At 32.9% G+C, this 20,302-nt stretch overlaps 1 protein-coding gene across 11 annotated transcripts in view; it reads left to right on the top strand.

The window, feature by feature from the left end:
• Positions 1-20,302, top strand: part of KIF21A (kinesin family member 21A) — a 158,203-nt gene that overhangs the window by 133,059 nt on the left and 4,842 nt on the right. For 4 of the 11 annotated variants that reach the window (XM_033412365.2, XM_033412363.2, XM_033412362.2 and 1 more), the window contains 10 exons: positions 2,076-2,183; positions 3,798-3,926; positions 6,323-6,361; positions 7,027-7,041; positions 10,361-10,497; positions 12,067-12,247; positions 13,738-13,902; positions 15,965-16,082; positions 17,491-17,661; positions 18,960-19,159. In XM_033412365.2, the coding sequence (XP_033268256.1) occupies positions 2,076-2,183; positions 3,798-3,926; positions 6,323-6,361; positions 7,027-7,041; positions 10,361-10,497; positions 12,067-12,247; positions 13,738-13,902; positions 15,965-16,082; positions 17,491-17,661; positions 18,960-19,159 (1,263 nt within the window). Of the gene's footprint in view, positions 1-2,075; positions 2,184-3,797; positions 3,927-6,322; positions 6,362-7,026; positions 7,042-10,360; positions 10,498-12,066; positions 12,248-13,737; positions 13,903-15,964; positions 16,083-17,490; positions 17,662-18,959; positions 19,160-20,302 lie in introns of those variants that run through there. The other 7 variants (XM_004283480.3, XM_033412369.2, XM_033412364.2 and 4 more) reach the window with 4 other exon arrangements.

The following is a 20,302-nucleotide window of genomic DNA, read 5'->3' as shown; positions in this document are numbered from 1 at the left end:
TTAGAAACACCTAAACTAGATTAAAGTTATACCTATAAAACCATTATATAAAACAGAAGCTTTAAAGATTCTTAAATTTACTCTAAATTACATTATATCCTAGTTCTAAGAGCCTGGTCAAGATAGTAAACCTTTGCTGACACTTTTAAAGAAAAATACAAATGTCAGTTACAAATAATACATTTTGAATTTTCCTAATTCTTTGCCTTGAAGCACATTGCACGTCTGGGAGTGTACACACAAAGTATAAATATTGTATTATTAAAGATTTGAAGGAGGAAATATTACCTCTCCTCTCTATGATAATCTTAACAAAAAACATTCCATTCAAAACAAATCTTATTTAAAAATTTTTCATTATTATCTTGAGAACAAAGATTTCCCTACACAGGCCAGTGTGTGTGTGTGTGTGTGTGTGTGTGTGTGTGTGTGTGTGTGTGTGTGTTGTTAGTTATATTAAAATTACATCAGTCATTCACTGGTAAAGATTTTTAATGGCTTTTTTCCAAACTAACTCTCACGTGTGATCTAGCAGATGATCTATTGAATGAACACATCATTGCATTGGGAAATATTGCCCAAAAAATGGTTCATACTATATGACTCTGTATGTCATACTCCCCACCCTAATTTGAACATCTGTTTCCCATAACTTTCTTCATCTTATAAAGATATTTTCACTGTCTTCCATTCAGTAAGCCCATCTGCTACCTTTAGTTCCAAAATTAATTTTAATGACAGAACTATCTTGCATGTGCTTGAGGTGACTTATGTAATTAACTATTAGATTTGCTCTTAGAGATTGCTAACCAGTATAGCTTATGGCTTCAGTGCTTTTTTGGTAAGATAACAGTGGAAGAATTGCTTTTGGTGAAGGTAGTGATATAGAACTGAGAACAGATTTTAGAGACTCCTATGTGTTCAGCATTTAGTCTATCAGATGAATAGAGACTTTTGGAACTTCAAGACTAAATCTATGACCTGGAATCCAGAATTCAGGTAATACCTTCCTTTTGCCCTTTTGTTTTTCATTTTAAAAATATATCATTCATGACAGGTTGTAGAAAATGTCTTTTAGACACTGTCTCTTCACATGACTTATTATCTAAGTTTTCATAAATTAAGATGTTTGTGTAATTCTGTACAAATTTAAAAGTTGGTCATGTGCTTGGTGCAGTAACTCTTATATCCCATTACTACATGACTTCCATTGCATAAAGTAAAAGAATTTACTCAAGTGGGCCTTATGATTTAAATGATGCAGAACTTCGAAAATGTGATTTCCTCTAATTAGAAAAATCAGGCACGTGAAGTTTAATTATATTTAGTTTTCACTTTCAAATAGGAATCACTGTAAGCCCATTCTGGGGATCCTGCTTGCTAATTCCTTAGTGGTTTTTTTCCTTATTAATAAAGCTAGTCAAGGATAGCAAAAAATTCAGTTTTTTCAATTAAAATTCATTACCACTGTACACAACAATCATAGTCTTAAATTATTAATTACATAGCCACTATTGAACATTTAAAGTCTATAATAAAACAAAAATATTTTTAGTACTAAAATAGATATAGCTAACTAATACTTAAATACTAGTTAAGTAAAATGATTGTAGTTTTTTGTGATTACCTGTAGTATTCTTTTGTGACTGTGTAAGTATTAATTCATTAAGTCTCATTGTTTCTCATATTCTGATATTCTAATATTTTTGTTCTTGCAAGACTATAAAGACAATTTTTCTTCAACTGAAGCAATTCTAATCAAACTTAAACACTTAATGTTTAAAATTAAAAAATTATTTTAGCTATTTGGCAGTATAGCATTGATGTTTACATTCAAAGATAATGGGCATGTATGTATTTGACAAAATTGCCAATTTAAAAATTAAATATATAGTTATCAAGCTCCCATTAATTAAAATAACTCATGTGATATTTTCCTGTCCTAGTTCTATTTCTTATTTCCAAATAATCTTTCTCAAGTTCCAGTTATTAATCTATTAAATATTTAGGTTGAGTGCCAAAGTTATACGTATATATTTAAAATTAGATGATTATAGAACCTTTCTCTCTCTTAGTTCCAGACAGTCATCTGTATCAGAAAAAAAGTTACCAGAGCCTTCCCCTGTAACAAGGAGAAAGGCATATGAGAAAGGGGAAAAATCAAAGGCCAAGGAACAAAAACAGTAAGTTACCCATGCTTTTTATCTACTAGATAGTATAAAATGTCTGATGCACTTAGATGCTAAAGCACAATAGTGAAATTATTTTCCATATTCAGACTGACTCTGGGATTGTGACTGATTTGACTAATCAAGACAATCAAGTGTGCTGTTGGCTTGTATAAGTAGTCTAACTTTCTTGTTAACACATACTTGTAAATAAATTTGAGCACTTGTCCCCATTCATATAGTCTGATTTATTTTTCAATTATTTGTGCATATCATTTTGGAGTTAATATACCTTTCAGGAGAAGTTTATTAAAACTACAGATAGTCTTCTAGAAAGTTTTGAAATTAATTTTGACTGTCATCTGATAAAACTGACATTGATTTCACCTCTTTAAAATGGTTAACAAAAATCTAGTGTTAGAAGATGTGTGACTTGTGCCATTTTCTTGCTGTTCTTTTATGTTTAAATTGGTATTATCCTTAATTGTTTTTTTTGTTGAAATAGTTTAAAAGCTATTTGTGTGTTTTGTGAGGGTTAGTTTACTTAATAGTACACAATATAATCTGATGGTCCACTTACGTGGACATTTGTAAATTGCAACACCACAACACACAGAAAGTTATAAATGGGTTAGAGCCACTGTTACCTTTCTACCCTGTGGCACACTGAGATCTCCCTCAGGTCTCCTAAGGAGCTGCATATAGCAGGTAGATCTCTGACATGCTCTTGAGTAGGAATATCAATGCTAATCTATATTTAAGTATTGGTAAAGACAATTTCTTTAACATAAAAATAATTATGAAAGAAGTTTTCATATATTTTCTGTACCCAAGTGGATGATCTTATACCATCCTCCTCCCTTGTACCACCATGCACACTCTCTACTTTGACCACTGGTTTAGCTGACGTGAATGTCATGGAGGTTGCTCTTCTAATCATCCTTGTTTCCTGTATTTAAAGATGTAATTTACCTGTTTCTACTGAATCGAATGTCTTAAGAATAAGTAGGAGATAGGGGATGGAGCAAATAAGTAATTTAAAAATAAATGAATGAATCAATTGAATAGGCAAATTCCTCTTAAACTCTCAGGGTCTGTCTCCTCATCTATAAAGTGAACAACTTGCTCTCAACTCTAAAACTGTATAATTTTAAATTTGGCTTGCTTTATTTATACTGACTTTAGATTTTAGCAGACAGAACTTTTTCTTTAGTGCCATCTTGTGGCCAATGTAACAAGATTCAGTGGAAAAAAAAATTTTTTTTTTTTTAACATCTTTATTGGGGTATAATTGCTTTACAATGGTGTGTTAGTTTCTGCTTTATAACAAAGTGAATCAGTTATACCTATGTTCCCATATGTCTTCCCTCTTGCGTCTCCCTCCCTCCCACCCTCCCTATCCCACCCCTCCAGGCTGTCACAAAGCACCGAGCCAATATCAGTGGAAAAAATTTTTAATTAAATTGTTCAGAGTGCATTTTATCTTATGAAAAAGGAACAGAGGAAGAAAGGAAGCAAGGAAGGAATTGTATAATGAAAAGCTTTTATAAAAAAACATGTTTCTTACAACATTTCTAACAAATCAAAGCCAATTAAAGCCACCTATTTAATGTTCTTTTTTTCTTGTAGCTCAGATTCTGGAACCTCAGAGGCTAGTCTTTCACCTCCTTCTTCCCCACCAAGCCGGCCCCGTAATGAACTGAATGTTTTTAATCGTCTTACTGTTTCTCAGGGAAACACATCAGTTCAGCAGGATAAGTAAGTCATTATGTAAAAGAGCCCCAATTATTCATTATAATATTCTGAACCTTTCAATACAGTCTGTAGAAAACATTTAGCCTTCTCTCTGTGTGGGAGATGGAGTCTGACTTGTGAACTCTTGCCATATTTCATGTGTTTTTCCAATGGGAAATGAACCATATAGACAAAATTAGAGAAATTAATTTTCCTGCTGAACATTATTCCCTGCTATAGATTTGCATTGCTATACTGAGCACTTATCTTACCTTTTCTTCTACAAGTAAATTGGAATTGAAAAATCTTTGAGACCACTTGAAGTTAAATTTCTTGGGATTTTTCAGCTTCATTGAGCCTATAAAAGCCTCTAATCCAGACAGCCTGCATTGAAAAGAGGCAAATTATTTTACCTTTGGTGGATATAACAGCTTACAAAAGCATTGCCATATGTGTAACATGTTGTTATCATTTGGTTGTTCTAAATCCACCACAAAACTTGAGTAATTGTATTCTTGGGATAGAAGAGTACCTTTATGGGTGGAGGGGGTAGAACTCAGGGTGGGTTGTTGGGGAAGAGAAGTTGGAGGGGTATGGAAAATATAATTTTCATTAAATTTGAAGTGAAAAAATATTCCCACACTGAGCCAGAATCTCTCTTGCAAGAATTTCATACTAACAGTGTTACCATAAGGTGTTTATTAACTGACTTGTCTGCTTTGATTTTGAATGATAACATATTGGATAGTATATGTACTTGATATTCAGTATCCCACACCAGTTCTTTGTTTTCTATGCTATAATCTCCCTGTATATATCAACGATTTCTGAAATTTACAGGGTATTGTTTAAGATCTGTCTGGCATGTTTAGATCATGCTAAATGGCTCTATAGACTTAGAGAGACACACCATCATTTTGAAAGATTCTTTAATCTACTTAATTTATGGATAACATTTTTGATTAGATTTTAATATAGTTTAATCAGTTAGATTAAACTATATTAAAATTAGGTTTTAATATAGTTTAATCAGATGACATGTCCTTTCAAATGATCTAGATAGGTATTTTTTTAAAATATATTTTAAAAAAGACTCTTGAACATTGTTAAATCATACCTCTCATTTAATTGAGAAAGAGTAGAAGAACATTAAGAATGTCTTTAGGAAGTCCATTTTCACTAGCAATGATGAAGAATTACTAAATTTTGTCTCCCTTGCATTCACAGTCATAAAATTTTTCTCTTGGTCTTTTGATAATCTTGACAATCTAATTATAGTTCTGTACTTTTTACTGAAATAGTTTATGAGCTACCTACCAATCATTTGACTCTGTTGTAGTCTCTATAAACTAAAACTTGGAATAACTGACTACACTTTCAAAAAACTCACCTACCTTTTTAATGACTTTCTTTGGGCTCCTTTTTGAGTCTAGCATATTTCACCAGCTAGAAGTAGGTCCCACACATTGTTTCTGATTACATAATATGCCAGCACTCACTCTATCCTCATTCTTCCCAAGGATATTGTATAATAATACAAGCTAAATAGATTTTCACGATAACCAGACTTATTGTCAGTCCTGGAGGTTTCCGGTTAAGGCTGACAGGAGTGGCTCACCTGTATTTAAAATCCCAGTAAAACCTCCCAACTATTACTGAGGGACTGCCTAATCAGAAGAGCTCCATGTTTTTGAGATGAATTAAAATCACAGGTTGGGGCTTCCCTGGTGGCGCAGTGGTTGAGAGTCCACCTGCCGATGCAGGGAACACGGGTTCGTGCCCCGGTCCGGGAAGATCCCACATGCCGCAGAGCGGCTGGGCCCGTGAGCCACGACCGCTGAGCCTGTGCATCCGGAGCCTGTGCTCCGCAATGGGAGAGGCTGTGGCGGTGAGAGGCCCGCGTACCGCAAAAAAAAAAAAAAAAAAAACACAAAGGTTATTAAATTTTGAATGATTTGCTTTCCATGCAAACATATAATGTATTTGTGCAACTTCCACATGAGAGTCTAAATCTAAAGTAATTATCAAGAGGAATAAAGTTCATTAATGACTACTGAAACTGAAAATTTTTTCTAGTACTAGTCAAATTAAATAGAGTCTTGAAGTGATGTATTTCACTTGCTTGATGTTTTTCCTCTTCAGGGCCTACATTTTAGAAAGTGAGGATAGATGGGTTCTGTGGATCAGTAATAGAAAGTTTTTCCCCCCAAATCTTGGTAGAAAACATAAGCACAAAATTTTAACTAATTTAGCTGTCACTGAATTTGCTGATATCCAGTGCAAATAGAAAAGCAGGGCACTGTAAAGGAAATGTTTGCTGTATTTCTGTTATTCATACTGTTGAATCAGTTCAATCTCAGTGTCTTTACCTGTTGACATCTGTATTCTTTTCCCTCATAATTCTAACTCTTTCACTGTAGGTCTGATGAAAGTGATTCCTCTCTGTCGGAGGTACACAGGTACTTTCTCTCTTTCCTACGTTCTGGCATTTCATTGATGTTCTAAAATGCCTTCCTAGACACTTTAAACAAATCTCATTTTTGTTGCATTCATAACTTGTAAACCATATAAATGCACTGATGTTTTTAAACATTAATTTTAATATATTTTTGTGATCATACCTTTCAAAGTAGTGGTAAACTTTTTTATATGATAGCATTAAAATTTGTGCTATTTGTATTCTGTCTATAACCTAAAACTTTCCTTTAAAGAAATTAAGTTCTTTGAAAATTAATGTAAAGGTTTGCTCCTCAATGGGTTTTTCCACCTCAAGGCATGGGAAGTGAATAAGGTATTTTTTCATGTTGATTTATCGATTTTAAATAAAAAGTTTATGGCAGGATTTGTGATTTTAAAAAAAGGTATACTAGGGGAAAAAAGGATGCTATGGTACCTAAAATATAGAAAGATACAGAAAGTAAAAGAATTTTAAAAACATAATAAATTGTTTTAACTGGTAGATGCTGTTTTTCAAATAACAATGTGGCATTTTTTTCATGTTTATGGGTTTTTTGGACCCCTAATTTCTTTTTTTTCCTTTCATTTCCTCTTCCCACTAATCAGTTTGTCTCCTCTCTCTTTGCACTTCTTTCCCATGTTTTATGGCCATTTTCCTGATCATCAGTAGATCCTCCAGAAGGTAGGCAGGGGAAGGGAGAGGAAATTAATCTTATTCACAGTATTACAAGACTTTACTGGTTTTGCATGGATCAGAAATAAGCATTTTTTCCCTTCACATCAGATCTGTTGTATAAGTTTGCAATATTTAAACTTAACTTAAACTATTTTAAAGTTGATTTATATACTTCACAATGTGGATAGATTAATTTTAATAGAGAAAGAAATACCATGGGTTTATGTTTCCAATTTCTGTACTTTTTCTGTTACCTTTTGTATAAGGTAATCTCTATAAAATATTAACTCTAACATTCTGAATATTTGAGAGTATCTTTCAGTATCTAATAAATATGATGCTATATTTAATGTTGAAATTATTTTTCTTCAGAAATCTAAATAAATAAAACACATAAGAATGAAAAAGAGACATCCTGGTCTCTAGGGCTATGCCATACATAAGTTACTGGAGGCAAATATTCACTTTTGTAATATTACAACCTTTGACATGACAGAATTGTGTTGCACATTATATCATCAGGAAACATTAATAGATTCTTAGGATAAAGATAGTAATCTGAAGGAAGGAACTCTTTTGGAGACATAGTGCTAAATAACCAAGTGCTAAATAACCAAGGGTACTGTTTAGCTTTTTTCTTAGGATGATTTGTGTCATTAAATGCAGATCAAAACAGCTCTTAGGTTATTAACATTAATTCTTTTCTTTATAATCAGGTTGTTAGAATATACATACATATATATTTAATGTTTTAGAAGAGCAGCAATTGACTATGCATTAGATCATAACTTTTCAACATTTGAAGCAATAGTTATAATTTGATGGCTTCAGTTCATAGCTATAAACCCCACATAATAGTGATAGGATTTCAAAATGACAGTTTTAGACTTTTGAGGAGGTTTTGCTACCATTTCAGTTTTAATCTGGTTAAGTTCTTACATTGCCAACAAGTTACTGAGCATTAATTTCAAGAATCTCAAATTGATGTGTGAATGCAAATAATACTTTGGATTTTGTAATTATACACCCAGGTGGTAACAATTCCTGGTCTTATTTCTGGTAATGGGGAACTCCCTTCACTTTTTGAAATCATTATAACTAAATCCCAAAAATAAAGTTTTTTTTTTTAAATCCTAAGCCTAATTTACCTCCTTTAAGTTTTTATTCATTGGTCTGTCATCAGCCCTCTTGAGCTATGCTAGATTTAATCCAGTATACCTTTTTTGTGTGTATGTGCCAGCTCTTTAAATATTCAGCTATTTAACTGTGCTTTTGTATGCTCTCTCCGATGAAGGTTCTCTTATCAGCTCAATAGTTTTAGATTCATCTGTTCCTAATATGATATAGTCTGCAGATCCTTCTTTCTGCTTCCACTGTTTTGGAAAATCTCTGATTTTTCAAAGCTGTTTTTAAAATGTGGCAACTGGAACTCAGCCTCATTCCAGATGTGGCCTTGGCAGAATATAGTAGCTCTATTGCTTTCTTTCTCCTGAAATACTTACTTCTGTTGCACATGTCATTGAAAGTGTTGGTAGAAGAATCATAAATTGTTGATCCATTGATCTTGTATTCAATAAACAAATTTCTTTAGCTTTTAAAATCTAATTAAGCTCCTTTCCTACTTGGAGCGTTCTGTTCTATCTTCAACTTAAATTTTATGTTTAAATTTTATCCAATGAATATTTTAGTGCTAAGTACATACTTAAATGGATTTTTTGGGGTAATTTTTCTAGACAATGCAGCTCTTTAATATATCAATTTAATAAACATGCCATATCTGTCTTGAGTTCTGGGGAAAGACTGACTAGATATTGAAGACCTTTTTCCAGACTGAGAGGAACATTGACTCTTTAGGGGTGACTCTTCAGCCATTGATGGAACTACCTTACTACAACAGTTTCATACTTACCCACCATGTCCATAGGGATATCATTTGAAAAGCTTTTTGTATGGACTTTATTGGAATCAACATATATTGTGAATATGACATTCCCCTAATTTCCTGCCTATTAATTCTACAAGGACCTTCCCCTGTGAGATGTTATCTCTTACTGATGAGCATTTAAGTGTTTGTAATTATTTGTTTAATATTTTCCTCTTTGATACTCAACAAGAAGTTTTACTCATCTGTAATTTCTGAAATCCACTTTTTTTTCTCCTTTCTGGAAAATTGGGTCTACATGTTTTATCCCCTTTATTGATCCTCTTAGTATACCAACAATGATTTTGCCTCTGCAATGGTATATACTTTCACAACCCTGTGATCTAACGATTTAAAAACAGAAATACTTGAACTCACTGAATAACTCTTCATTGTCAGATCTAATGTATCTTGGGCTTACATTTCTTCTTAATTATTTCTGTCCATCGCATCTTAAAGGTTGTTCTCCTTCATCAGGAAGATGGAAACAGACAGCTTTGTTTTATTGCTGAATCTGTCCTAACATTATGCCATCTGTCTTATATAATGGACATATTTCAACATAATTTTTCTTCCTGCTCTGAGAATAGATACATCCAACTTATATATTTATCATTTCTTAATTCACTCTCATTTTTAGTCTTCCCAATACAATTATTTCAGTTCAGATCCTGTCTTAACCTCCTTTGGGATAGGGACAGTGTTTTGATAAATTTTATATTTTCATAGTTCATAGTCCAGTGGCATAAAGCAGAAATTCCAGAAATATTAAAATTATGAGAAATCTCCCTAAAGAGCATCACTATTCTTTTAAAATCTTACTCTTTTTTAAAAATCATCTTTGAGATTGTTAGAGTTTTAAAAGTTTTTGTTATTTTTGAGCCATTCTCCCTTTAGAATTTCAGGCTATGCAGTCATTCTTGTATTTATTCAAATTTGTTTGAAATTTGCTTCCTTAGTATTTTAGGTGGTATGTATTATACTTTCTTTAGAATGTCTTTTTTGACAGAGTCTCATTCCAGGCTGATAGTCACACCTTCCAGTTATCCATCATTTATGCTTTCTCATTTTTCATAATTCACTATATTTGAAGAGCTCCCAATATTACTTCATTAAATTTTGAAGAGATGAAATTGTTAATAAGAAAATCCAATTTATCATGACTTTGCTCTTTGCAGAATGCACCTGCTAGCTGATGCCTAATTAGTTGATGCACTCCAACACTACTATTATAATTTCACGCTTTGTCTCTGTCCTTTTGCTTAAAAAAGAGACAAGGGAGCAATCTGGATTTTATTACAATACTAATTATTTAGAAAGACTTCTTAAAGCCAAAGAAAAACATAAAAAGTAGTTTCATGATATAGCTACTAAAGTAAATCTTATTTTTTTCCCCCACCTCAGGGGCATAATCAACCCATTTCCAGCTTTGAAAGGAATCAGAGCTTCTCCACTTCAGTGTATTCACATAGCTGAAGGGCATACAAAAGCTGTGCTCTGTGTGGATTCTACTGATGATCTTCTCTTCACTGGATCAAAAGGTGCTAGTAGTTGTGCCATGTGGATATTTAACATATTTTTTTTTAATGATTACATTTTAACATGTTTTTAAAAATGTCAAACTGCTTAAGACACATAAGAATCTGAGAGATAATCTCATTCAACTCCTGAATTACATAAAATATAAAATCATTGCATAGTTGGGAAGAAAGTAAAACTTGTGTTGATGTTAGATGAATAGAATGGTGAGGGAATACATCTCCTTTTGGTAATTGAGCATCTAATACATACAAAGCACTGAGCTTAGTAATGCAGGCTATATAAAAATCTACAAAAGGCCATTACAGTGTACAGTGTGGTAAAGAGAATAAGATGGGTAGCAACCACCATTTCTTGAGCACTTACTCTATGTCAGAGACTATGCAAATTTTATCTCATTTAATTCTCACAATAAACCCAATGAAATACATGTTGCATCCTAATTTTACAGATGAAGAAGCTGAAGATTCAAGAAATTAAATAATTTTCCCAGATAAACTTAACTAGTAAGTGAAAGAGCCAGGATTAGAAACCTAGGTCTACTCATCTCCAGACCTGCACTCTTAACCCCTTTGGTGAAATTGCAGGCAACTAGAAATTAACTGTAAACGATTTGAAGAGTTATAGACAAAGAGTTTCAAGGTTTCAGAAAAGGGAGAGATTATGCTAAATTGTGAAAAATAAGGAAGGCTTTGATAAGGAGGCATTTAGGATGAACCTTACAGTATTGTTTGGATTTGACAGGTAAGAATGGGCAACCAAGATTAGAGAACAGTGTAAGCAGAGACTTGGAGGTAGAAGTGGGTTTGGAAACTAAATTCAGTTGGATTGAAAAGTAGAGTATATTTAGGGGCAGTGGTGGACAGTGAGGTTAGAAAAGTGAGAAGGAAGCATGTACAGGAATTTGGGAAGCTAGTCAAAGCTTTTTAGCATTTAGGGATGTTACAAGGTGAGGGGAAAGTCTAGCTAGAACTTGTGAATTGTGAATAATGGCAAGTAATTCCCCAATTTAAAAAATTTGCTCTGTAAAAGAATTTTCTAATGATTCAAATTAAATTTATTAGTCCAGGATAATTAGATATTTAGCATGTCAAAAAAATAGAATAGTTTTATGATTATGTTTTTGGGTCAAAAATGAAATCAATCAGTGACCCCTGGAAAAGAAAGGTGTGTGTATTCCTACATGTGGAGTGTGGTAAGTACGCAAAAGAGTGATCAAAGCAAAATGTCTCAAAGAGGCTGATTTGGGATTGCCATTTTAAATTCAGGAGCAATTTGAAACAAGATTCTCTTGATATGTCTATTTCAAAATTTTGTATAATTATTTTTTAATACCACATAATGCATACACCAGATATCCTGGCTTTCATCTAATCCTTTATACCTACTTTGCCCTTCAACCTGCTGAAAAGTGTCAAGGATAGAGTTAGGATGCCTGCTGCAAGTTAATTAAATAATTACTGTTTTCTTATCTCATTTTTTTTCTCATAGAAGAGAAATTGTTATTGTTAAGAGAATCTAATTTAGCTCATATTGACAGTATTTCCTCTTTTTTATTTGTTTGTTTTTAGATCGTACTTGTAAAGTATGGAATCTGGTGACTGGGCAGGAGATAATGTCACTGGGAGGTCATCACAACAATGTAGTATCTGTAAAATACTGTAATTATACAAGTTTGGTCTTCACTGTGTCAACATCTTATATTAAGGTGTGGGATATCAGAGATTCAGCAAAGTGCATTCGAACGCTAACGTAAGTAACTTAAAGACAAACAGCATAAGGGGCAAATAGTTCTTGTTTACAAAATGTAAGAAAAGATAGGCCTATTTATGCATTCTTGTTTATTTATACCTATCCACTTGCAAAGAATATGAAAGTGTTTATAATAAGAACACAGATAAAATAAGGTGAAAAAAAACTGTTGAGAAAATAAAATACAATAGCTCAATATTAAACAGGAAAGGAGAAGTCATATTTGATCTGTGACTAAATACACATTTCATATTTCCTCCCTCCCAAATAACTAAGGAATTAAATTTTCATAGTATTCATTAATTGATGTAGTTAAATGATTTACATTACTTGCTTCAAATGAGTACCACTATTTAGAAAATGGCTGAAATCACCATTATAGACTGTTAAGAAGTACTTGCAAAATTTAATTAGCATGTATTGAATAATACATGCTAATTAATTGAGGAGTTTTTTTAAGACTTACACTGCTTTGGTGCTAGCCTATATTTAATAACTGTAGGTTATGTTGGACAATTGGAGGATGAATTTGTTTTCTACGTCTGTTATCATATGTCTTTAAAATATAGAGCAAATAGTGATCCTTTTTGCCATAAGATTGATGAACTGTTTTACATAATTAAAATTAAGGTGAACTCTGTTGGTTTATATAAGAGAAGGGAGCATAGGAATGGTTAATTTTTACTAATTTGTAGAGTGAGGATTATTAATATTTAAGTGCTATTTTATATTTTGAGAATTACTAATTATTTACTGTACTGAATACAGGTCTCTTGTGGAGAATTTTGTAGAAAAAAAACACTGTATCTTATGTTAGAAATTTACCAATCCAGTTGACTCATTAAAATCAAAATCAAATTTGAAAAGATTGATTATAACTTGGTATTTTAGAAGTTTGCTAATAAAATGTTTCAAAATTTAAAAATATACTTACCATTTAGAATTTAGCTGAGGAAATAGAAATAAATCATATTTAAGTCTTTCGCATATAGTAAGTAATCCTTATATGATTGGGTTAAAATAAACAAAAACTGAAAATAAAAAGTCCTTAGTGTCTTTAATTCATAAGGGCAAATCTTATATATGAAAGGAATACTGGTAGGCTTGTTCCTCAGGGAACTTCTGGAAACTGCAGGAAAATGAATTAATTTTGTGACACTGTATCATTTGTTGAGTTTTTGTCTTTGTCATCTAATCTTTTCTGAATCATATTTAAGTCATCTCTAACAGGGCCCAGAATTCCTAGTGTTATAATAACTTGCAAATTAAGAGTTTTAAGCCATGTCATCTTGTTTTCTTCATTCATTTATCTATCAAAATGTTTATTTATTAGTGTGTATGAGGTGTTGTGCTAGGCACAGTGCATACAGTGACCAAAGAACACAGATCTTCTTGTTGTCTACAGCCAGTTTCCTAGGAATGTAAGGAATTCTAAGACTAACTCTTGTCCAGAAATGTGACTTATTTTGTTTTACTTTGTCTCTGTTAAGGTCTTCAGGTCAAGTTACTCTTGGAGATGCTTGTTCTGCCACCACCAGCCGGACAGTTACTATTCCTTCTGGGGAAAACCAAGTCAATCAAATTGCACTGAACCCAACTGGCACCTTTCTCTATGCAGCTTCTGGAAATGCTGTCAGAATGTGGGATCTTAAAAGGTAGAATTTTAAAGAAAATGTACTTCCTGTATATGGCAAATTATTAATACCATTAATACATTAATAGCATTATACACACATTAATAGCATTAGTGTGTGTGAAATCTAATTTGTATAACCCCAGAAGTTAATATAAAAACCTAGACTTTTCTGTTTGATTCAGCACCGCTGAACGCCTATGTCCTCGTTAGCAAACTCACAATTTTCCTTTCTTTTAATCTCCATTGCTGGGAAAAAAATATATGAAGGAAAATAGCCTTTCTTAACATTTGTCTATAGGTTGTGTTGTTTACCAGGAAGAGAACAAAATTCTCATGCTAGTTGCATCAGTACCTTTGAAAGAATTATTTTTTGTAACATCACTTATGCATCATTATCTCAAAATTTTCAGTTTACAAACCATATAACTTTAAGCGTAAATATTCACAGGATTTTTATAAATATAGAATTATATATATATACACATATATATGATGAAGTATTAAGAAGATGAAGTGAGTACAAAGAGAAAAATGATAAATTGAAATATAAGGCATTACATCTTTGATTTGATTTCTTTTTGCCATGAAGTATAAGCTTTTATCCTTCATTTGAGTGTTTATTTTAGCTTTTTTCTAGTTCTTAAAAATTTGGCAGCAAGGGAATATTTATTTATTAGTTAATAAATGTTTATTCAATATCAATTATGGCAAGCACTATACCAACACTTGTGGTAAGGTACTGGGGATAAAGACTGAGCAAGACAAATTTGGTGTCCATCTTCTTAGAACTCATCTTGTAATGGAGGATAAAGGCCATTAAAAGGCAATTACAAGATTCTGAGTAAAGTTTGTAATTCAGGTAATATAGGTAATTCAGTTAATAATCCCATCTAGAAGGGCTTTGTCAGTAGTAAATCAAAGGGAAATTTATTTTAGAAATTCTGAGGAAAATTGGTTATAACTTGTAACATTTTAATGCATGACTGAGAAAGTATTATAAGCATAATTTATAGATAAATAAATGAGAGAGAAAGAGAAATAAGAAACACAGTCCTGAGAACAGTTTTAGAAAAAAAAAGTAGAAAATTGAAAACAGTGCTTGTTTAAGAAAATTAGGAACGAGATGAGGACTGGGTTTATTCTTGAAGACATTAAACTTGATTTGTAGTTGTAGTACCATGAAGGAAGATACTCAAAGTCATGACATGAGGCAGAAAAGATACCAGCTTTTGAAAATCTTTACATTCTTCTCTGCTGAAAAGTTAGATCCTTTTTCAAGTTGCTTGATTTCAGCAACCTGATTAAATACAGATTCATCTTAACAAAGTAACTAAGAAAAGAGTTACAAGAAATAATAATATTCTAGAGGGCAAATACACCTCTGTATTCCAGCAGCTTGATTTGAGGTAGGACTATGAAACAAAGGTTCATTGTCACCCCCTGACAATGGGCATCACATGTTTTTCTACCAGTCAGATATATTCCTGGTCATTTTCATGTCTTTGTAATAATTGATGAAATGGACTACCTATTTTCTGACATGCATGTATATACACATATGTGTGCATACATGTATGTGTATATATGATGGGTGTACATATATGTGTATATGTGAGAATATATGTTAGTGTAGTAAAATAATTTTACTTTCTTCATATTGTTATTTTCTAGTTATATCAGTGACATAGTTGTTTTAATCAAATTTCAAATTGGCCCTAATAACATCAATCATATGTCTATATCATGTTGAGAATTTAACTGATTAAGGTTTACCTGGACTTAGGTTAGAGTTAAAATTAGCCTTTAGCAAGTTTTTGGAGTTTTGATTTTTTTTTTTTTTTTAACTACCTGAATGATATTAGTTGCTTTGGAATAACTTATTTAGGACTCCTCACACTTCCATCAGAGAATTGATTACTTTGGCCATTATTTTTACTCTTAATTTGAACAGAGTTGCATAGAGGTGGAGTTAAATCAAAAAGAACAGTTTTAGCAAAGACTGTTGATTATTTTTGCTGAGGCTTAGGCTCAACATGCTAAGAAATATTTTCAAACAAAATTATTTTTCTCTCTTTTTAAAGGTTTCAGTCCACAGGAAAGTTAACGGGACACCTAGGCCCTGTTATGTGTCTTACTGTAGATCAGATTTCTAGTGGACAAGATTTAATCATCACTGGCTCCAAGGATCATTATATCAGAGTGTGTATAATAAAGTTGTTTAATTACATTTTCCTATTAAATGATAGATTAGAAGTATTGAGATGCACCTGGGACCCTTTTCTCTAAATCAGTTTTCTTTTTTCTCATTTCTAACCTTTGCTTTTTCTTCCTGATCTTTTCCTCACTCGGTTCCTGGTTGTGTTGTGTTATTATTTAAACATGTATTCTCACTTTTCATAGAAGATAGGTTGGGAGGGATTTTAAAGATTTTTTTGGCTCAGTCATCCAACTAATGCTTAAGTCTCATCATCACCACCTTTAATGCTGAACATGTTATAGTCTTCATATTTTATGCAAGTAGCAGATAAGATGAAGAGAGAAGCATAGTTTGATTCTGGAGATGTTAAATTTGAGATGCTAATAGAGGACCTTCTCATGTAGTCCAGCAGGCCATTTGAAAGGCAAGTCCAGAGCTCAAGATAAGTTATGACTAGACATGTATGTTTCAGAGCTGTTCAAATAGAAGCAGATGGTTAAGGAGTTAGAGTAGTTGACATGGCCAAAGGAGAGGGGTTGATATGACTCAGCCTTGGGGAATCCTATAAGAACCAATGGGAATAAAAAAGAGGAAACAGTAATAAAGAGAGATAGGAAGAGTATAAGTACTATTTTTTAGAAACTTTGATTAAGAGATGAGAAATCGGTTAGTGACTTGACAATAGAATGGTTAAGGTGAGAGGATTTTATATTTGGTAGACTTGAGCATGTTTATATGCTCAGGAAATGGGCTCAGTGGAGAGGGAAAGTGTGAAGAGTGAAGTGGTAGCAATTGGTGAATCAGATCAAAGATGTGAACCTTGGGAAAAAGTAGGTACACTTTAGCGTCTGAAAAGAAGGGAAGGGTAAGAGAATGTTTGAGAATAAAAGAAAACTTTTGTAACTGGGAGGATGGTCCAGAAAGTTTATTTTTGGTCATACTAACCTTTTTAGGAAATCACAAGTTCAACAGTTAAGAGAGATGAGAGCAACTGAGGGGAGTAAAAGGCTTTGAATAGCAGCTTTGGAGAATTTGAGATGACCACCAAGATTGCAGAGCTACCTAATAGTGTTTAAATAACAATCATATCATTTATTTGAATTTCAACTGGATTGATATGTAGCATTTTTATTATTTAACATATCGTTTGTACACTCACACATGAGAAAATTGGTTGCCTTTCTTAAGAGCTTACAGACATGTAAACATGTGACATGTAAGCAAAAGTAGTGTGAAGATAGGGCTCAGGTTCATCCTGAGTCATTCATAGCAGGTTATTTTAGTTACCTTAGTAAAATAAAACAAATCATATCTGGTTAATATACGTGTGTGTGTTTCTATGCATGAATGCATATAGGTGCTTATTTGTCAGATAAATCGGATGACTGCTTCCTTTCTGCTTTTATTTAGATGTTTGATGTAACTGAAGGGGCTCTTGGAGCTGTGAGTCCCACCCACAATTTCGAGCCCCCTCATTATGATGGCATTGAAGCATTAACCATACAAGGGGATAACCTATTTAGTGGTTCCAGAGATAATGGAATCAAGAAATGGGATTTAGCTCAAAAAGACCTTCTACAGGTAATGCAAAACCTTTTCATGGGATGGAGTGGGTATTTCAAAGTCACCAGTATTCTATATAAGAACGCGAAGAGCCTCTATGTAGATTTTCATTGTTTAGGGATGGTATCAAACAGGGCTTCCTCTTAAAGAGTGTTTCATCATCACCCACCAGAGTTACTAATTATGAAAAGGGCAACATTCAACATTTAATGATATCTCCTAAATAAAAGGGGAATAGACTCTGATAAGAGTTGGAAGATCTGGGATAGCACCATGCTTGTGTTTACTAAATGAAATCAGTCTTGGAGTAAAGCAGTCAGTTTCTCATTTTGTTTTTGTTTTATGTACACATATTCCAAAGAGTACCAAGTTTCACTAAGGTCAAAGCAGTCTAAATGATTCCTCATCTCATTTTCATACATTCAACAGTGGTGGTTCTCTCATTTCCTATAGAATGATAGTTGGATTGAAGTGTCCTGTCAATACAATCAAACATTGGTGGCTTTTCCTAATTCCGAGAGGAAGAAGTTAGTTAACAGATAAAATTGTACTCAATTTCAGGCTTTTCCATATAAATGTATGCGTGTGTATGTATTGCAATTATTCCTACTTTCCTGCTTACAACCAGATGAAAACAAAATGAACAAGTAGCATGAACGTTAATAGCAAAAACCTGGCAACAGATGCATATATTGCACTCAAAAGCTTTTCTTTTATAGATATACATTCTTGGATGTGACTTTTATGTTATGTATATAAATATATTTATGCATAAAATATGGTATATAGTCTGAGCTTATAATTATTGTTTACTCATTGTGAAATATATAGGTTAGCTCCAGCCTTCAACAAAAAGCTTTAGGCCTCTATGTTCTCTTCCAAAATTTAAGGCAGTGATTTTATGAGACAATCCTTATAGTCTACACACCAGGTTGTAGTTTTCAAACTAGTTGCGTGAGATACATTTTGGAGAAAGGTGAAATAGTTACTCCTTTGAAGAGAAAGTGATGTTTGAAAAATTCTGTATACTTTCCAGGTGTTTTAGATTCTATAGATTTTTCTTTTTTAACATTCTAGGCCTTTAATACTGATAACACTGATGATAACTAGTGAGGCAAATTTAGGAGCAAATTACAGATTTATTTCTTTAAATCATGAAGAGTGACTTCATAGAAAATGATTTTTATGGTTTCCAGGCCAATTCAATGTTCCAAATTTTGAATTTTGTCAATAAAAACTTTTGTAACTTATTTTGGTATGAAAATGTCAGTTTGGACTACTCCCCTTAAACTGCTGATTTTTCTTTTTTTTCTCAGCAAGTTCCAAATGCACATAAGGATTGGGTCTGTGCCCTTGGAGTGATGCCAGGCCACCCAGTTTTGCTCAGTGGCTGCAGAGGGGGCATTCTGAAACTCTGGAACATAGATACCTTTGTGCCAGTTGGAGAGATGAAAGGTCATGAGAGTCCTATCAATGCCATATGTGTTAATTCCACCCACATTTTTACTGCAGCTGAGTAAGTTTCTGCTATGTGATCTTTCTCTATATTGTTTACTTGTATTCAGATTTAATAAATCCTGTAAGTTGTAAATATCTGGAAATGTAGAATATATGAATCCTTTTATTACAGTTATTCTAATGTCTATTTATGATGTCTTATTTATATTTTCTGAGAAACACTGTGGGCACTGAGTTTGGGCTCCCCTGGTTACATGGTAATAGTGTTACTCCTATATCGGCTCTCTGATTAGACTAAGAAGTCTTCTGCCAGATCTTCCCCTGGTGATTTTAATTTTTAAAAAATCATTCATAAGTGACTAGTTTCTAAAAGTTTTTTTCCAGAAAGGCAACAAACTTGTCATTCTTCAAATTTAGACCATTTCATTTAAAAAAAAAAAACTTTGTGCATCTTCTACCTCCTTTAAAGTTTAAGTACATAGTAATAATATCTACTTCCCTGTTAAGATGACTGGATTGATTAATTTATTTGCTCATTTGCTTATTCATGATGAATCTCCTATGTGCCAGGCACTGTTCCGGACCCTTGGGAATAGAGAAGTGAACAAAGTAGATACAAACTGTAGTTTCATTCTAAGGAGGAGAAAAGAAAATAAATAAGTAAAATATGTTACATGGTGAGAGGTGCTATGGAGAAAAATAAAGCAGGGAAGGGGGATGAGAGCATCACTGGGGGGCAGGGGTTACACAATAGAGTGATCAGTGAAGGCCTTACTGAAAAAGTGACATTTAAGAAGATGTTTGAAGGAGGTGTAGAGATGTGACCATAAAAGTGACATAATATGTATATAAGTACTTTGAAAAGGAAAGCATATATACTAACTGTAATGTGAGGTGTTCATCTCAATCAAATAAAATGTAATTTCTCATGAATATCTTGAAAATCTCCCTATGTCATTTGTGTACCAATTATGTTACTTAATTTGACCAACTGCTTGATTCGTCTGTCCTAAATGCACGATTACCCTGATTTTATTTTGAAACCTCTGCTATATTTCTCTGGTGTCTCTTATTATTTGTGCTGTTTCCATTGAATCCCTCTTCTCATTTAGATTTACTTTCTCTCATCTCTAAAGTACATCAAAGCCAATTTCTTTTGTGTTTTTCTAAGGTGTTTACCTTTGGTGCTTCATTGATGCTA

Source organism: Orcinus orca, chromosome 11 (genome assembly GCF_937001465.1).
Source record: "Orcinus orca chromosome 11, mOrcOrc1.1, whole genome shotgun sequence".
NCBI lineage: Eukaryota > Metazoa > Chordata > Mammalia > Artiodactyla > Delphinidae > Orcinus > Orcinus orca.
This window is presented reverse-complemented; position numbering and strand designations above follow the sequence as displayed.